Genomic DNA, 19,928 nt, shown 5'->3' on the forward strand with positions numbered 1-19,928 from the left:
ATTTTTTTTTTTTTTTTACCTACGACCATATTGCAATATACATCAGACCGTAAGAAATTGTAACCGTTTATACAACTAATCAGAACAGACATCCACATGTTTGTCACATATACAGTGCCTTGCGAAAGTATTCGGCCCCCTTGAACCTTTCAACATTTCGCCACATTTCAGGCTTCAAACAAAGATATACAATTTTAATTTTTTGTCAAGAACCAACAACAAGTGGGACACAATCGTGAAGTGGAACGAAATTTATTGGATAATTTAAACTTTAACAAATAAAAAACTGAAAAGTGGGGCGTGCAATATTATTCGGCCCCCTTGCGCTAATACTTTGTAGTGCCACCTTTTGCTGCAATTACAGCTGCAAGTCGCTTGGGGTATGTCTCTATCAGTTTTGCACATCGAGAGACTGGAATTCTTGCCCATTCTTCCTTGCAAAACAGCTCGAGCTCAGTGAGGTTGGATGGAGAGCGTTTGTGAACAGCAGTCTTCAGCTCTTTCCACAGATTCTCGATTGGATTCAGGTCTGGACTTTGACTTGGCCATTCTAACACCTGGATACGTCTATTTGTGAACCATTCCATTGTAGATTTGGCTTTATGTTTTGGATCATTGTCCTGTTGGAAGATAAATCTCCGTCCCAGTCTCAGGTCTTTTGCAGACTCCAACAGGTTTTCTTCCAGAATGGTCCTGTATTTGGCTCCATCCATCTTCCCTGTCCCTGCTGAAGAAAAGCAGGCCCAAACCATGATGCTGCCACCACCATATTTGACAGTGGGGATGGTGTGTTCAAGGTGATGAGCTGTGTTGCTTTTACGCCAAACATATCGTTTTGCATTGTGGCCAAAAAGTTCGATTTTGGTTTCATCTGACCAGAGCACCTTCTTCCACATGTTTGGTGTGTCTCCCAGGTGGCTTGTGGCAAACTTTAAACGAGACTTTTTATGGATATCTTTGAGAAATTACTTTCTTCTTGCCACTCTTCCATAAAGGCCAGATTTGTGCAGTGCACGACTGATTGTTGTCCTATGGTCAGACTCTCCCACCTCAGCTGTAGTTATCTGCAGTTCATCCAGAGTGATCATGGGCCTCTTGGCTGCATCTCTGATCAGTCTTCTCCTTGTTTGAGATGAAAGTTTGGAGGGACGGCCGGGTCTTGGTAGATTTGCAGTGGTCTGATACTCCTTCCATTTCAATAAAATTGCTTGCACAGTGCTCCTTGAGATGTTTAAAGCTTGGGAAATCTTTTTGTATCCAAATCCGGCTTTAAACTTCTCCACAACAGTATCTCGGACCTGCCTGGTGTGTTCCTTTGTCTTCATGGTTCTCTCTGCGCTTTAAACAGAAGCCTGAGACTATCAAAGAGCAGGTGCATTTATACAGACTTGATTACACACAGGTGCATTCTATTTATCATCATCAGTCATTTAGGACAACATTGGATCATTCAAAGATCCTCACTGAACTTCTGGAGTGAGTTTGCTGCACTGAAAGTAAAGGCCGAATAATATTGCACGCCCCACTTTTCAGTTTTTTATTTGTTAAAAAAGTTTAAATTATCCAATAAATTTCGTTCCACTTCACGATTGTGTCCCACTTGTTGTTGATTCATGACAAAAAAATTAAATTTTATATCTTTATGTTTGAAGCCTGAAATGTGGCGAAATGTTGAAAGGTTCAAGGGGGCCGAATACTTTCGCAAGGCACTGTATATATACTGTATATATAAAAGAAGTTTAATGTAAAACCTTTAATATTTTTTCCGACCTTTTGAAAAAAAAAATTCTGGTGCATGTGTTTTCTTCATGACCTATTTTCAGCATTGAAATAATAGAGGACCATCAGTTGACACACACATTCTTATGCAGGTTTATTATTCGGCTGACACATTTACATCTTTTGAAATCTGAAACTTACATCTTGGATACGCATTTTCTTTGGCCCTAAAAATATTTTCCAACCGTCACCGAGGAAACTCTAAACCCGCTACACCTATACTGTAGAAAATAGAAGATTACACGTGTGTCAGTGTTTGGTGAGTAACAAAATGGACAAACATAGAACTGTATTTATATTATTTAAAATATTTCAAATCATGCCTCTTTTATAAAAGTTTTAAATTCAGTTCTGTTGTTGAAGAATCAACATGAAATGTTAAGTGGACTCGTTGAGCAGTTGTTAACTGGATCAGAACCTGACAACTGAACATAGTTGAAGGGGGTTCGCTGTCAAGGTATCGTCGACAACAAAGGGTTGAAATCATGAGTCAGCAGAGAAAGGTTGACGTCGTCAAAGCTTCAATGTTCCTCGTCGTCTTCATCGGAAATGTAGTTCGACTCCACGTGGCCAGTAAGATTCACAAGATCTTCAGCTGGACCGATGTCAGATGGAGATGAAACTAAAATGTGGAAATTATCAAAATGAAAAAGTGGGAATTTGAACATGGCAAGGTGTTTTGAAATTGTGCTTGTTAGAAGCTCTGACCACTAGCTGGAAGCGACTTTGCTCTTTCCCGTTCGTCGTCCATTTCAGATGAACGTCTGCTGGGGATTTTCAGAGATGACGACCGACCACCACAATCCTCGTGCTGAAAGATCTCCGTCTCAGTCGACTCATCTGTGAAGAAGAGACCATGAAAACTCAAAATATAAATATGTGATATTACTCAAAACATGATTAAATATGTGTCTCAAATGCAATAAAGGCCAGTAAATAATAGATTTAAATTATCATAATACACTAGATCCTCCTCCAAACTCCAAACACCTTTGTCGTAAAGGTTTAACAATTGGTGTTCTGATGATTTATGTTCTAAAAATTCATTTTAGGTAGAAAACTAGACATATAAATACGTCTGCATGTGTCGTTAAGCTTCAAGTTCCATGTTTCGATTGTGTTATTTGAGTAATTGTGGTGACCAACCATCCAGCGGTGAAACGACGTCCGAGCTAATGCTAGCGCTTTCTCTCTCCTGCTCCGACGGCGACCTCTTCAGGCGAGGAGCAGGAAGTGGCGGCGTAATAGCGGTGACATCCGTCAGGGACTCGGATGAGACGTCTGTGGCGAGAGGAGTCACGGGTGAAGGTTGGTGCTTTTTCTTGGTATTATAAGCTTTGTTAGCATGAGTTAGCGTGAGTTAGCATATGTTAGCTTCAGTAAAGCGTTGCTAAATTGTAATTAATACGTTTTTTTTAAGTTATAAAACATTTATAAAACTTGAAACTGAATCACAAGGTGTACACACATTTATCATTTTATCATGAAGCAAATGGTATGAATTTAAGTTTTTGTGTCAGATTTAGTTGGCAGCAAAGGTTTGTCTGGATTAAGTCAATTTTAAAAGTCATTATGCTTTGTACCACTAGGGCAGCAGCTGCCGATTCCTACTGGATCCGTCTGAAGTAGAGGAGGTTCAGACGTCGTTGGGGACACCGGTGATTTAGATACCGACAGTGGTCTAGGACTGACGGAGGGAGCTTTGGTCCTTGGGGCTGGTTCTGGACGGTTCTCCCCAGTGTCTGGTGTAAAACAATAACCAAGAGAAAATTAGGCCAACCAGTATGAAGTTTTCAGTAGCTTTCAGGCAGATGGCGGTTCCAAACTAGACAATAAGATGAGTAGCAAATATGAGTTAGACTCCCAAGGATGCCATTAACAAGAGACAGTAAATGGTGGAAAGGGAACTGGGCAAACAAGTCGGAGAGACCCAGAAGGCCCAACAAACAAAAACAGGTTCTCGCCAAAAAGAGATGAACATCACATAATATCAAACATCAAACTAAGACCTTTCCCTTACCTGTTGATCCATCCGAAGTTTGTGGAGCTTCACTCTGAAACAGAAATGTGATACATTATCAAGACTAGAGAGTTAAGAGAAAGTAAAGAGGGCTCTTTTACTATTTTTCTTTTTAACATTAGGAACTCTTGTATCCAAAGGAGGCAAGCTCACCTTCTGCGCTGCCATCTTCTCTTGCCTGGCCTTCATCTCTGCCAGCAGATCCATACCCAGGACAGGAACCCCCATATGATGGGGCACAGGAGGATTGTCTTCCTCACTCTTCTCCTCAGTCCTCTCTGAGTACTCCTCCTCAGGCTCACCTGCCTCTACCGTTTCCACGTCAGAGTCCAAAGGAGATCTGGGCGCCTCCGACCGCAGTTCTAATGTGGCATCAGCAGGAGGCGATGTCGGTCTCACCTCCTTGGTTGCACTCCTGACCGGGGAAATGGGGGAGACTGGTCGGGCCACATTCGTCGCTCCTTGGCTCTTCTCTGAACGTGAAGCTCGAGACTTGAGAAGGTTAAAGAATCCGCTTTTCCTGGACTCCCGTTTCTTCTCTGAAGTTTCTTGTGTGTTTGAAGACGAGGTTCTGGTGACAGAGCGCCTGGAAGCAAAAGTAGTGACAACTGTTGAGGTCACTTCCTGTTTAGATTTCACTGAAACCAAATGTTTTTCACACCACACTGTAGAAAGCATTACCATCTTGGACAGGGACTTACTTGAAACTAAGTTTGATGACTTTCCTACCAAAGAAGTCCTCCAGACCTTCATCCAGTCTTCCCATGAGGCTCTGTTGATCTCCCTCCTGTGGTGTGGAGCTGCTGGGTGCCCCCCTCTGGACAGTAAACAACAATTAAATACCAAGACATTCCATTGTCCATCCTCTTGTGCAGGTCCAGAACCTACACGTGGTCGGCTGGGTTGAGTCCTCTTCTTTGGCTTGGGCCGAAACTTAGTGTGATTCTCCAGAACTCTGTGCTCCAGCACAGGCAGCTCTGGCAAAGGTGGACTTGGTTCTGAAACTGAAGTTGGAGGGGTCGGGGGAGGAGGAAGCGGGTCGCTGAAATGGGTTGACAGGCGGTCCCAGAACTGTGAGGTCCGGGGAGGAGGAGGAGGATCCTCTACATGTATCGGAACTTCTTCTAGAGCTTTGTCTAGGTCAAACTCCACCTCTGGTCAACCAAAAAAAAATGAAGAGAGATAATTAGCGAAGGACTGTCTAAGGTAGGCCTGTGTGTGTGTGCGTGTGTGTGTGTGTGTGTGTGTTTCTATCACTGACCAAAAGCCACGGAAACAGGACGCAGCATCCGAACCAAAATGCTCTTTCTCTTAGACTTTGTCATCTTGAAAAGAAAAAATATTTTAACAGCTACAAATTCACAACCTCCCATTAATCACCAGCACAGTACACCTAAAATCTATAAGTTAATCAGACTTGTAACATCACTGACCATGTTGGAGGCCATGTTGTTCACCTCCTCAGGCTCTAACAAAGTCTCGTCCAGAACTTCTGTCTCCTTTGGGGTATCCTGGTGCAGCAGAGGTTGGCTCTTCCTGATAACATGTTCCGCCTGGTTAAGGAATGAAAGAAGGAGGTCAGTAAAAGGAAAAGGAGGTGAAGATGCAAGGAAAAAAGGAAAGGGGAAGAGAGGGTAGCGATAGAGAGAAGGAAAATAAGAAAGTATGCATGAGGTGAGGGGAGTAAACAAGAAAATAAGAAGGAGAAGAGATGAGGAGGGATCTCTCAACAGAAGAAGGTGAGATGTCAGCATAGGGAGGAGCAGCAGGAGTCTCACCAGCGTGTTTTGGGATCGGGACAAAGATTCCAGAATCTCGTCGACGATTCGATCGGACAAAAAGGAGGCGACACTGAGTTTCACCTCACTGTTGAAAGAAAGATAACGTCGTGTGATTCTAGTTGGAACACTCAACCGAAGTTATACTGAATCATCAAACATTTAAGTTTTGTAAAGTTGAAAATTTGACCTGATCTTGTTGATGATGTCGACAGCTGACTGCTCCAGCAGAGTGGACTTGATAAAGCTTTGCGGAACATTCAGTCTACCGGATGACGCCTTCAATAGGTCCGGCCGCAGGTCCTTCCTCGTCATCACATGAGGACACAGACCCTCAGCCGAGTCCAGCATGGACACCAGCATGGACTGGAGGAAGAAGACACAGAAAAACCCTGTTTTTAAAACCAGAATCCTGAGCTGCGGATGCAGACTCTTGTGGTCTGGTGGTGAAGTAAACCTGCAGTTGCTGGTCCAGGACTGCAGACACTTCACCCGCCATTGACTCCAGTTTGTCCTGGATTGCCCCGACACAGGTTTCCCCCGATGACCCAGATTTTAGGTGGTACAGGTGCGGGAGCAGCTGAAGAGCAAACAAGACTGGTCAGAACACCAACTTTATTATAACCTGTCCATCTGTTTTCTTCTTCCTGTCCATGCTCACCGTTTTGGAGTTCCGGGCATCCTTCATGAAGTTCTCAGCAATCTTCACGTCCTCCTGAATCGAGCTAGTCTTATTGAACCTCAGAGAGTTCAGGTGGTCCTGGACCTTCACACACATAGTGTCTACCATCTGGAGGGAGCACAAAGAGGTCGGAGATCAGGTCACTGACATAGGTTTGTGGAAGAGAGCTCAGTAGAAGCTCCTGCCTGCTGTGTTGTGCTGGTGACGATTCCCTGCTGCAGTCGATACGCCTGCTCTTGCAGATACTTTCGGGTTTCATGATTCCGGAGCATGAACTGACCCATCTGTAACACAATTAAATGCATACATTTGCCAGTCATTGGGTCTGCAGCAGCGTTTCTAGCATCTATGGTCTAGTAATGAAAAAAGATGTAGACCTTCAGCAGCGCATCCTCCGTCTTCTCTGGGTTTGTCTTTAGAGCCTGGGCAGCGTCAACTATCGGAACAGGCATGAACCTGATGGTAAAATTCCTAATGGATCAATGAAGAGAATGTTTAGAATCTGAATTATTTGGAAATCATTTTCGAGGTGATACTGACTTCTCTAGAGCAGCAGCCACGTCCTGCAGACCCTGAGGACTCACGTTGTTTCTGTCCCATAATACCGTCCTGCAGGCAACAGAGTTCAAGCAAAGTTCTGTCCAAGTGTCGCAGATAATTCTCACCTGAGTTTGGTGTTTATCTGCAGAGCTTTGGCCAGCATCTTGGCTCCCATGTCCCCCATGGAGTTCCCACTGATGTCCAGTTTGGTCAAGGATGTGTTGCTTCCCAGAGCATTGAGGATAATGGAAAGGTCAGACTTCAGTTTGGAGTCAGCAAGAGACAGAGAAGTCAATGGCTGTAGGACCATAAAGAGCAAGGGTAAGTCTTTGGATTTGATTGCAGCAAAATAATTAAAACATCAGCTGGTTCCCCTTTTCTGTTTTTGTCTTAAAGTTATACTTTAAAAAAAAGACGACTCACAGATTCTTCTTCTTGAATCATGTGGACCAGGTTGTCCAGAACAGGAGCAACGTTTCTGCCAACAATTTTGGGGGAAATATGTTGTGTTATGTCATATAAACTGATCCTCGTGAAAAAAAATGTTTTGACTCACTTGGACTTGATGTTGTGAAAGTTTTTCCCGAGGGACAGGTGTCTGATGGAGCGGTTCTTAGCCAGCCAGACCAGAAGGGTGGTGAGATCCAGGTCCAACCCTGGAGGAAATATCATCATCAGTTGAGCTTCTAAAACCACACGCGTTTGATTGCTTCTCTAAATTCCTGTGGCATTTGAACGAACCATTGTCAGAAATGTCCAGACTAGAGATGTTTGGGTTCTCAGCGATGCATCCCTCCAGAACCTGGGACCCAGCTGATCGAAGCTGCAGGTGATGGCCAGTTTAGTTTACTTTGTTGTTTATTTTAAGTGTTTTAGGAATAAATATGGAATGTGATGAAATATTTATCAGTTTATCAAACTGGTTCTACCTCACAGCTGCTAAGGTCCAGAGAAACGTCGCTGAGGTTTGGGTTACAGCCCAGTCCCAACAGAAGAGCTCTGCAGACACAAGAAGGGTTGTCACTCTTTTATTTACTGAACTCTTACATGTAGACATCAAAGAAGTCTTTGTGTGTTTACTTCAGAGCCTCGAGGGGTAGCTTTGTTCCGGACAGCACAACAGAACTCAAAGACTGAGCAGCACTAAAGAATTGCTTGAAGGAAGGATGTATCTCTTTAGATTTCCTGAAAGAGAGATTCTGACATGAGTTTAAACTGAAACTAAAAGTTTTAAAATTTCTCCAGAGATTACTGAAGTTCAAGTGGAGCATGTCATTCACATTTTTTAAGTTACAAGTTTACATATGCACAGGCTGGAGGTGAATTAATAATAGGATTGATCTGGGTCTCCTGACCTGTGGGAGTAGTGAGTCTTGGACATGTTGAGGACACAAAGATGTTTCAAAGATCCTTTCAGCAGAGATGCAGTCACCTGCAACACAAACCTACCATCAGTTATGACATCATTAAACTGAAATCGCAAGTTTAACAACAATATATGGCATTTGTGAGGAGTGCTAATGGAGTTTAAAATTGATTCAGAAAGTGATTTTAAATTCATTTAAAAGATTAGTTAGGATGTGCTGTTGATACAGAATGGTAAAGGCTGCTTATTCCTAACACACCAGCGAAAAAAAGAACATGGTGAATTTCTAAATTATAAAATCTAGATGCTTTTGTCTGTTTTCATATGAACACATGTACACATTAGAAAACTAAGTACTGATGATATCAGTTCATGCCAATGTGACTTGTTTTGAAACAAAAGGTTAAAAAAAGGTTAAATAAAAATATATCCATGATACATTTTGTAGAAATTCTACAGCAATACCAATCTGTGTGTAATTGTTGGAGTTCAAGGGTTATCGTATTGTACATTGAATTCATTCAAGATTTTTTTTATGAAAGAAGGTATGACTGTAGAACCTGAGACTTTAAGAATGTTGATTTTATTGTATGTGTGCATCACCTGCTCAAAAGAACAGTCAGTGTGGGACAGATTCAGAATCTCCAGACAGTTAGAGTGACTGAGGAAGTTGTGAAGATGCTGTAAAGAAAAAACACATGTGTAAAAAAAATACAAACGTATTCTCAACTAAACCAGTAGTTATAGTTTTAGGACATGTCTGAGTACCAGCAGGTCGTCTCCTCTTAGCGAGTTTCCCGAGAGGTCCAGGTGAGTGAGCGAGGTTGCAAGGGCCGGGTTAGAAGCCATTGAGTTACACAGACTGTTGACACCTGAAAGACATGAGGGGGGGAACCATAAGTCCAACCGCAGAATCCACTGGTCAAGTAAGGGCTCACAGACGCCACCTTTAGGAGCCATGAGGGTTCGCGACAAGTTGAGTTGCTTCAAGCCCATCGGGAGTTTGGAGAGCTGAGAGCTCAGCGCGCAAACACCTGCGGACACTCACTTGATGAATATTTCAGAATTATACTCATATTTGTGTGAATGTGTAAGCATGTGTGACCTTTGTCCTCCAGTGAGTTGTTGCTCAGATTGAGTGTGTGCAGCGAGGAGGCAGGATTGTGAGACAGGGCCACAGCCAATTTTTGAGCAAAGTCACTGCAGATAACAAAAAAAAAAGTACTAAAATAAGGTCTTATGATACAACTGTCAGTGATGAAATTGGATTCTGACCTTTTGAGTCCCGTGTTGTCCAGCACCAACTCCTCCAGGCGACTAGATCGAGCCACAACTCGCAAGATTTGGTCGCACACATCTGTCGACTAGAATCGATGTTTCAATGAGTATGTGAGAGTAACTACAGGCAAGTGGATCAGGTTATTGAACTGGAAGTTACCAGCTTGTAGTCCTTGCTGAATATTTTGGTGAACCACTGGTTAAACTCCAGCGCCGCAACAATCGGAACCAGGTCTCTGTGAAGACACGAGACAAACTGGACTCTTAGGGATTAAATTAGACATTCTTAGATTAGAAAAGGAGCATTAAAAACTTCAAAGACTTAACTAAACAGATCACAAATATGAATGTTGCCTTGATTTATTTTCATTTTTTTTATTCACCTGGTATCCAGGTGGACAAAATCCTGCAGGTTCAGTTCTCGCGTGTCCTGGGTCAAATAGATGGTGTCCACATCCTGGTATGTGAAAAGAAACTTTGAGTCCGATGCGTAGAAAACAGCATTCAATACGGAGTACTGACCCATTGGACCTCCTCTCTGTAGGGCAGGTTCATGTGGTCACAGACACACCAGTACTGATGCGAGAAACCACCTGCAGGTTCAAACAGTACATTACTGACAGCCAAGGATGGCAGAATTCTTTGGCGTTCTGGTTTTACCACAAGGGCCCAGCTCCACAGAGTTCTGGTCCCACTGGTTCTGGAGGACTGTGGTTCTCTCTGGAGGTTTCAAACTTAACTTCCTCATCATCTTCCTTCAACAAGAGAGAAACAGGTTACGACTGGAGTGACATGAGAGGAGGACATGAAGTTAGTCGTTTGGTCTGGACTTGAACCCGTGACTCTGACAAACCTACACGGGTGACGAGGTGGGATAGATCCGCTGCAAACAGAACCCGATCTGGCCGATGACCTCGTCTACCTCTTCCACGGAGCCCAGCCGGAGAGTCCATGGACCTCGATCGCACTCAAGAACCAACTGAGGGAGTGTGACGACAAAGAGATGATCAGTGAAATGATTTGAGTCTGTGTGTGAGAGTGCAAATGTGTGTACCAGTGTGTTCTTGCAACTGCTCACTCCCTGCAGGTCCAGGTAGTTTACAGAATGTTCTACCTAAAGAGAAGTGAAACGGAATTCGATTTCAACTCCAGAAAGACACAAGAGTAAGTTAGAGCACCCCCCCCCCCCAATCAGTTTTTTGTGTTTTTGCTTTTTTTGTACAGGGACTTGGCTTCACTCCTCGGTTTGAACTCAAGTTCTCACATTACAGATATGTTTAGGTTCACACAGGCTCCAGAGGAAATTGAATATGATGCCGTATCCAGGAAGTCCGTTGAGTGTCTGCCGATTTGTGTTTCAAGATTGTCCTGAAATTCTGCTGAATTAATGAATTTTGAAGGAGTTCTTGATACAAAACATTTGAAGGCGATAAAATCAATGGAACGTGTTCCACCCTGCAGGTCTGTATAAGAAACCTCTGAGTACCGACTACACGTCAAGACAAGAACACGGACTTGTCAGCTGGTGGACACGACTGAAACTGCTTTGTTTCATGTATATTATATATTATACCAAAGTTGAGTCAACCAGTATCTAGGCCACGACACCTAGATGTGTAAAGTCAGTAATGTCATTACTTAAATATTCAACTACAGTAGTGACATTGTTACTTCAAGTGTTACAAGAGTGATATCTTAGCCAACACAAGGGTGTTGACATGATTTAAAGGTGTAGCAAGATCTTAGTCAATATATGATGGCGTAACATCAAGTTACAATCACTTCAAATCTGTGCACCTAGATTTAACTTTCTTTTTGAATTATCCATACATCCATCTGTTATTTTATCAAGCTTATCACAGCTCCCAATGAACTCCTTCAGCTATTCTGCGAGGGAAATACCAAGTTTTTCTTGGCTCATCATGGGACATGGTCTTGCGGATGCTACTTTGGTCTATCTATGGACACGCCTAGAATACCCCTCATTAAAGTCTGTCGCTGTCAGGAATGGACACCAATCAAAGGTTAGGGTATCTAATCATATAAAAAATAGGTAAACAAGGTTAAAACAATGTTCTGATACAACGCTTAACCAGATCTATTAGGTGTTCCAGCCAGATATTTCCCTGGCTGTTAAACTTAAGTCTATTTTATAAATTAATCAGATGCACTTTATTTGAATCATTGAATTCCTGCCTTAATGGTCCACGTCATAATACGTATTGTATATGAATAATAAAGTTCCTATTTTAGTCACATGTAGCTCATGGAAAATTCGGCCTTTGCTTTTTTTGTGCGAGTCGTCTGAAGGATTTTCATTACTTCTATTTTCCATGAGACAAAAATAACCACTTCTGGTGCGGGTCTGCAGTCAGCTGTACATGCGTAATATAATACCAGCAGGCGAGATCTAGGAGTCATTAGGTATTAATCTTGTGAGCGTAATATAATAACAATACAAGCCATAATTGCCTCACAGCTCAAAGTTTTACCCCCTATGTTTAAGAAGGTGAATCATACAGCTTACACCCCATCATTGTCACATGCTTAAAAACAGACATACACACCACAGAAACCAATACACACTCACCTTAGAGGGAATTCGTGCAGTCAGCAGAAAAACTCTGTGTGATGTCAGAGCCTAAAGACAGTCAAAGTCAAAAAGCAAGTTAAGATCCAAGTAATGAAGTAAAATGTTCAGCATTTCATGATCTAAAATCATCAATACCTTAACCTTTGACCCGTCAAAGAAACTTTCATGTATCTATCATTTGTTGTGTTCATATTTTAATTAGTGGGTTATAAAAGATAAATCTCAAAAAACAAATTTCAGGAAAACACTTCCCTCCAAACTAAAACCATCTAGTTTTCAAGGTGATGCAGGATTATTTACCATTTCACACAGATCACATGATCTGCTCCCTCTATGCTGGTAAAATGAGGAATTTTGTTTTTTTAGTCGTTATCTCACTCTCTCCAGATCCTCCACTTCCTGAAGTTCTGACCCAACAATGTTTGGAGTGAGTGTGTTTGTCTGCCTGTGTGTGTACGTTCGTGTGTGTGTGTTTGTGTTCAGTCAAGTCCTAACAGGGCTGGTATGTCAGTTTAATGTGCAGCATGACTCTTCCTGGACAGCAGGGGGCAGCATGGCCAGTGACGGTCGACGACAGGAGGGAACATGATAACCCTTAAAATTCTTAGCATGTCCAAACAATACCTGGGTCAGAACCTTCTTAGCTATTTTCCAAAAATTATCATAATCACCTCCAAAAGAGTATACTTAAGAGGAACTATTTCCAGGAAGCATACGTTTTCTTCATTTTACTTCTGTCTGAAGGTACTTCAGAGATTACCAAGTATCACCTAATCCTGGATCTACCTGAGGGTCCTCCCTAGATGGCCCCCCATCTAAACAATGAACATCACCCTTCACCTGGTTCTGGGCGTCTCCCCAGCTCTCTGTGAACAGGTAAAGGAAGAGGACAATGCGACACTCTGATACTTAACTGTCTACCTTAATAAGCCAAAGCTCTACACCAAGTCACTTTTGGTTGACTGAGCTCATCAACCCTTTCAGGAGAAACTGTCACCTTCTTTTTGTGGAAACTTATTCCAACCACCCATGAGTTTGTCTTTTTTAGTGGAGCACCTCAAACTCCAATGTATCAGCTCTGAGAGACATGGTGCATTCTCTTTACTTACCAGAACTCTGTTCTCCAGCTTGTCAGCTTTGACCTCTAGCTGGACTTTCCGCCTCAAGATGAGCTTCAGGTTAAAGCCCACTGCCTCCCGAACACTTTCTAAAAATAAAGGACACATGCAAGCGTAGAGTAAAAGTCAGTGGAGGGCAGGATATGGAATAGAACTTTGCTTGGTAATTTGTAATGGTCCACTAACCCATGATGACAGGTGGAAATAAATTTAGGGCCAAGGGGTCAAAACATCTATGGTTAATATTAAGTTGTCTGATAGTTTGAAAATCAAATAAGAAGAATTGATTGTGCACCAAAAGAGTTTGGATCCTAACCAACTGACGTCTGAACCACCAGAAGAAGATAAAACGTCATTACATCAAACATCTACTGGTACTGACCACGAGGAAGACCGCCTTGAAGGTCCTTTCCCATGATCCCAGATCACAACGGGCCTTCATGCGCAACCTCCTACACAAGACAATTCCTTAAGTTTCACACTGACTGGTCTTCCCTCCAGGCTTTCCCAATATGATAAGCATAACACAATATGGAAAATAAGGACACTGTGGGTGGAATGTTCTGAATCACAGAAAGTTTGAATTGTCAGCAACACTGTGACACTGAAGCACTGCAATATTTATAATGCCTATAAATGTGGAAACAAATCTGATCACAAACCAACTTCCTGCTTCCCATCTAGACTCCAGATCAAACTTCACACTCCTAAGGAATTTCACAAGACACGCCCCCCCCCCCCCCTTCTCCCCGATTCCAGACCAGGAAGAGTTGGGAAGCCTGAGGGCAGAGAAACTGCACCAAAACTACAAACCAATATTCATGTGCGATTCACAAATCTGTAGAATCAATTAATAAACCAAAGCTTTGTGAGAATCTCAACTAGAAACAAAAGTTGTTCACATGGCTACAAAGTACTCCAACAAACGTCAAAATGGTTTCCTGTTATCTGCACTGTTATTCCCGCAGACACTCTCAGCTTTTCATCTGTCTATCAGCTCCGAGGGGAGTTTAAGAAAAGTTATTTTTCTCTTTTCTTATCTCTGCCGGACTTGTCGGATCTTACCGTGCAGCTCTGGGTCAAACTTTTCCTCCGACATTTCTCCGGGAAAAAGGAGGAAAAACCAGAGGAGAAACCCCGCCGCTGCTGAAGCTCCTGCCGCAGGAAACACGGTAAAAAAAAAAAAAAGAAAAAAAAAAGGTGTATGTCGTTGGCTACCTGTCGACACCTACAGGTACCGGGACCGCCCGAACTTTCATTGACCCTGGAGAGCGGAGTAGTCACACTTCAGGAGTAAAAAAAAGGAAAAATCTCAGCGAACACAGAAACGTTTCTTCTCGTCAGTCAGAAAAAAAAGTAGAGAATCTCCCTCTGTTGAAAAAATAGGAAAACACAAACTTGAGAGCGAAACATTTGTCAGACGCTGACCCCTAGTGGCCTCTTAAGGAACTTGTTCACAAAACGGTTTCACCTCTATGTTTTAGTTTTTAACAAGTTTTGAAATCTAACAAATGACAAATAACAATAACAAATATTTGTTCCGTGTTTTGTTGTTTGTTTATATTCTGTCCATTAGTTGATTATTTAAGTTTGTTGATTATTTATTTCATTTTGTTGGTTATTTATTCTTATTTATTTTCTTGAATGTTTTAATTAATGTCTGTTTAAGTCTTTAACTGTTATTATTTAATTGTTTTGATTGTTTAATGTCTTTAATGTTTTGCATCGTGGGTCAGAGAGGACCACAATTTCATTTATGCTGTATGTCTCAATACATGCATATTTGACAATAAAATAACTTGACTTGACTTGATAAGCCATATATACTATATCAAAAACATTTAATGCTCCCAATACAATTTCTTACACTATCATTTTATCCAATTAATTATCCTATTTAAACTATATATTAAATTAAACCACTCTTATTTAGGATCAAAATATGTTTACGTCTCCTGCAAGGACCATCACCCTACCGTGGTGGGAGAGTTTGTGTATCCCAATGATTCAGGAAGCTATGTTGCCGGGAACCTGGTACTGAGTGACTAGGTAGGGGTGCCCATGGCAAACAGGTCCCTGATAAGAGGTCAGACTAAGTATGGTCCAAAATCGACTCCATTAATATGAACGATGTGTTGATTGATAATGATTGTTGAATTGCTGGGATCGGTTTTTCCTTAATCAACTATAGTCTTACTTCAACTGTATAGTGTCTTGAGATAACTTTGTTATGATAAGACACTTTAAATAAAATTGAATTGAAATTGAATTGCATGATGGAATTGATTTATCCTGTCCGGAGCGACACAGGGACCCACACCTGGACCAGTAGCCAGGCCCTTTGGAAGTGTTCCAGGAGCCTCCATCTGGGAGGAGACCGAGGGGTCGACCCAGGACCAACCAGGTGCAGAGATTATATCTCTTTACTGGCACAGGCTGTTGTTGCTCGGGAGAAGGGCGTTTGGCGCTCCCTGTTGAAGCTGCTGCCACCGCGACCCTGAGACAGATAAGTAAGTAAGTAAGTAAGTCATTTTTATTTATATAGCGCTTTTCCAGACCAGGGTCACAAAGCGCCTAAACAATCGAAACAAAATTCAATAAAGTATATACAGTATTTTAAAGGTCAAGATAAAATTGATAAAACAACAGGAGTTCCAGAAAATCAAGGAAAAGCCTGAACAAATAAAAACGTGATGTTTCTTGAAGATAAGCGGATGACGATGGATGGATATGTTTAAGTTTTTAAGCTTCATGACCAGTTAAATAGGCAAATAATGCACCAACCACAAATCGCCACTAGAGGGACTCGTTGTTTAATCCATGTCACGCCTGACGTTCAGAGTATGTTCGACAAACATTCTAATGCTATTATTTTGAATGCAGAACATAACTGTTGCTAAAGTCTAGATAATGAGAGTGTGTTATCACATATTAAACTCTTTCTATGTATTTATTGTGAAAAGAAAGCAGGAGAAGTAAGTTGGTAGTTATTTTTGTTTATAATCAAGCTGACGTAATTGAATGTTAGCTTAACTCTGATGTTGCTATTAGCGGGAAAAGCTAAGATTTGGGAAAAACATGAACTTTCGCATTAACATAAAGTGAGTCTATATTTAAGGTGGTCTCTTACCTCAGTATCAATACATTTATGTTTACTTCTCCTAAGTTTATTTTATATTGTGACATTCTAGAGTTCTAAATACCACAATGGTGAACTCATGCCCTGTGTCCTCTTGTTATCTCCTACTGTGAAACCTCCATAAAACCAACATGGGACCTCAATTTCATTCTCAATATACAGTTGCTCTTAGAGCTGGGTATGGATCGCAACATTTTCAATAACAGTTCCTATATCTTCACTTCAATACCGGCTCCTGATTTTTTTTTAGATACCAATTTTATAGGATCAATTGTCAGAAGAATGAATCTCTTGATGGTGCGCGGATGAATGTCGCGGCCATCTTGTTAACTCACTAGTGCTGCCACCCCAGTGATGTATAGATCTGAAGCATAATACCCAGCCCTTGTTAATCTACTGTGTGTCTCTGGTGGACAAGGGACATCCTTATCTTGAACATCTCATAGAAACATCAGGCCTTATCCACGATCGTTTTTATGACATGATATAAGGCGACGTCACTTGAGGAAGCCACATGCAGGCACATGTTTGTCTTTTTTAAAATAGAAAATTCCTTCTGTTGCATAAATCCATAACTTCCTTTTGTCCCTTGAGGGTAGATTTCAGGCCATTGATTACATCAGAGCCACTTTCTTTTCTGGAACCCCGAGGGGGAAAGACAACTATTTACCGTCAGGTCGATAGTTCACACTCATGGGACACTTAATGACTCAAACAATGATTACTCTGAAGCGTCTCACTTCCTGGAAAAATTGGCAAAACATGTTACGTAGGATAACTTGGGGACTGAAAGGTTAAACAACAGGGGGATTTTACATGATTTGTAAAATCTTGTTAATGCATTACCTGACCCCTCCTGGTTTCTGTTCCTTATCAGGGGAATGAGAGAAGAAAACAACAAATCGAAACAGACACTGATAATATGATGCTCAGTGTCCCTCAGTGCAAAAGACAAGCTGTCAAGGCAAAACATTCATAGGGTGAATAAGAAAGTAAATGTTGTAGGCTCAATTGGAAATCCCTTAAAACATCCAAAGGCTTTTCATGTGGTTTCAGGGTACTCCAAAGCCAACTGGGTTTTCCTTTAGCATGGGACGCTACCTACTATAGAGAGAACACTTAGAGCCGGTATAAACTTACGTATATACAAAATACATACAGAGCCATCCCTCGCCCGCACATCAGTATTTCTGATTATATTGTATAATTTCGGCTCCATGCTTCGGAACTGCTTCTGGTGCAAAGATATTCAAAGATGCCACTAAACAGGAGGGGAAAACCGTCCTCTTCTGTTATGGCTTCATCTCCAAGTGTGCGGATAAAGAATTTATGCTGTGAGAATTCAAGGTAGTTTCTCAATTATTGAACCTCAGAGCATGTGCAAAGCCATAAAGTGCATGACGGACTATAAACGGAGAGATACACACTGTCCTTTTACACTAACCTCCCTGGTGCACTTGACTACTTCGATGCCCCTTTTTAGGACCCATCCACATCTTCATGCACCAGACTCAAGGGTGGCTGATGCAGGGGAATATTTACTAGTGAATATTAACCCCCTGGAAAATTACTGGACCCCAGGAGGGGGAGTGCTAAAAGGTTGTTCTGCTGATATGTTTGAGGTCCTTACATACATATTTAACACCCCCCTTTCCTGAGCAGCAGTCCAAGGTTGCTTGAAGTTCTCCACCTTCATCCCTGTTCCCTCTTAAGTGAATTACTATTGCCCAATTACCACCCAGCTAATAGACCAAAAACAGTCAGGACCCACAGGATCTACTCGTCCTTCATCACACTGAGTTTCTCAGCTGTACTCCTTGTATTCACTCTGCTGACATATGACTGGTTTGCGCGGCGATTATAATGGACTTCATAAAAAGCAGGTGTTGTTTTATTCCCCTGGACATCGGAGGGGAGGAGCAGCTGTCGAGGTAATCTCCAGTCATATAAATCTAGTTGTCGACCTCATTTCTTGTGGCTTAGAGGTTTTGGGTTCAATTCCAGCTCTGGATATGAATTTGTTTTGTGTAATTTTGCTCAATTTGGAATTATTTTGGCTGAACTAAACTTCGTGTTGAATGTAAATTGTATGACACCCATCTGAAATTGATCTGCCAACATTTATGTTTCTATCAATTGATCAATCTTCATTTGTTGTCACTTAACAATTGCCTTTAAGGTTCTATAAAGTATAAAAAAAATATGCATTTAACATGATTAAATACTAGTCAATCTAACAAGTGAAATGAGGATGTAGATAAGATAGTTTTGTAGTTAAATAAGACCAACAAATTTAGGTCGTAATAGTTTAAAAGAAACTAAAACCTTTCTAATGAGCGAGACGAAACCCCTTCAACAGACTGGGTTCCATTCACATGACTGTCTTGCATTGTTAGTTCAGCTTCTGAATGACAGCAATGCCACCCAGGCATGCCATTAAGGTCAAAATGAAACCAAAGCAACCTTAAACAAATGCCTTCACACTAAACAAAACCAAAAGCTCCCATAAGACACACGTAACATACTCCTTAGAGTAATACAAATATTTGCCATTCTCTTCTTTATCATTGTTCATCACAAGACTTAAGTTAGGCAAGTTTTCACTTTCTTTTAAAAAAAAAAAATAGCATAATTCTTAATGCAGCTCTGAGTGGTTGAAGGATTGAAATATAATATATTTTCAATTATGTCTGTGTTTTTTGTTTTTTTGTTTTATTCTTGTCATCATACTGTACAATGTGTTATTCCTGTTTCTAGCCCAGCATGTCAGTTGTGACCAGTCTTATTTTGAATTTCATTAAATAGTTTTTCTTCTTCAATGAACGGAATATTTTTTAAATAATTCATTAATGCGTCAGATGTTGTTCCCGGTACTGTTGTTGATGCTCTTTATAATAATTTTGTGTGTCTGTCCGTGTAATTAAGTATGATGTTGTTCAAATTTTCCAAATATGAATCATGGTATTCACGTGTTAATACAAAAACTATTTAAAAAATGTAAATAAAGTGACGTTAGTGAGAGAAGATCTTTCGCAATACCTCATGACTCATGACGCGATGAGTCACCAGGTGAGAAGCCAACAACACAGGTGATCAAAGCATGTAATGGAGCAGCCTGTCACTGTCACCTGACAGATGGGAATACCCAGCACAATAAATTATTTGATCCACTCTTGGCTCAGATAAAGTAACGTAACACTAGGAGCAAAGTTCTTAGGCGTTTCTCACGTTCCTCACGTACATGTGTTCGCATTTCGTCATCAATTGTGATAGTTCTGTTGGTATTGTTTTACTCTGTCCCTGTTTTATTTTTGTGATGGGTTTCCATTCTGTGTGTGCACTGTGTCTGTGACTTTCTTTAGAGCACAAGTGTTTGCACCCGAGCCTTTTTTCTAAGTTTTGTTTCTATTCTTGTTGTCAGTTTTACCTTTTCTAGTATTTTTATGCCACTTTATTTTGCTCAACTGTTATAATGCCATGACCTGTGAAGACGTTTTTGGTCCGAAGGAGGAAAAATGTAATTTGTTGTAACTTTTGTTACACATGTGTATCGGTCATAACACAAATAAAATGGCTGTTGTACTGGTGAGACTTATAAAGTATTAAACACTTTTCATTAAAAACACAATATTTTA

General features: G+C 41.2%; 1 protein-coding gene across 3 annotated transcripts; it reads right to left on the bottom strand.

Annotated features, from left to right (window-relative positions):
- Positions 1-1,860: 1,860 nt before the first annotated feature.
- Positions 1,861-14,512, bottom strand: carmil1 (capping protein regulator and myosin 1 linker 1). 3 transcript variants are annotated; one of them, XM_087787210.1, is made up of 39 exons: positions 14,373-14,511; positions 14,220-14,309; positions 13,146-13,243; positions 12,034-12,084; positions 10,498-10,557; positions 10,301-10,422; positions 10,104-10,198; positions 9,966-10,036; positions 9,827-9,900; positions 9,604-9,679; positions 9,441-9,529; positions 9,271-9,365; positions 9,113-9,199; positions 8,934-9,037; positions 8,769-8,846; positions 8,155-8,231; positions 7,880-7,984; positions 7,729-7,798; positions 7,541-7,622; positions 7,356-7,455; positions 7,223-7,277; positions 6,925-7,097; positions 6,800-6,868; positions 6,637-6,730; positions 6,445-6,543; positions 6,239-6,367; positions 6,035-6,157; positions 5,768-5,943; positions 5,578-5,665; positions 5,233-5,352; positions 5,061-5,124; positions 4,688-4,953; positions 4,501-4,616; positions 3,953-4,385; positions 3,800-3,833; positions 3,363-3,521; positions 2,926-3,060; positions 2,488-2,619; positions 1,861-2,401 (listed from the first exon to the last, which is right to left on the bottom strand). In XM_087787210.1, exons 2-39 carry the CDS (start codon positions 14,251-14,253, stop codon positions 2,301-2,303), a joined length of 4,134 nt encoding a protein of 1,377 aa, XP_087643336.1. In that variant the 5' UTR covers positions 14,254-14,309; positions 14,373-14,511; the 3' UTR covers positions 1,861-2,300. The 3 variants fall into 3 exon arrangements, with proteins under 3 accessions (XP_087643336.1, XP_087643335.1, XP_087643337.1); XM_087787209.1 differs by having other exon boundaries at positions 14,220-14,512; XM_087787211.1 differs by lacking the exons at positions 10,498-10,557; positions 12,034-12,084; positions 13,146-13,243; positions 14,220-14,309; positions 14,373-14,511 and having other exon boundaries at positions 10,297-10,425.
- Between the last annotated feature and the right edge of the window lie 5,416 nt (positions 14,513-19,928).

The sequence above is a fragment of the Callionymus lyra genome, chromosome 3 (genome assembly GCF_982586985.1).
Source record: "Callionymus lyra chromosome 3, fCalLyr1.hap1.1, whole genome shotgun sequence".
Classification (NCBI taxonomy): domain Eukaryota; kingdom Metazoa; phylum Chordata; class Actinopteri; order Syngnathiformes; family Callionymidae; genus Callionymus; species Callionymus lyra.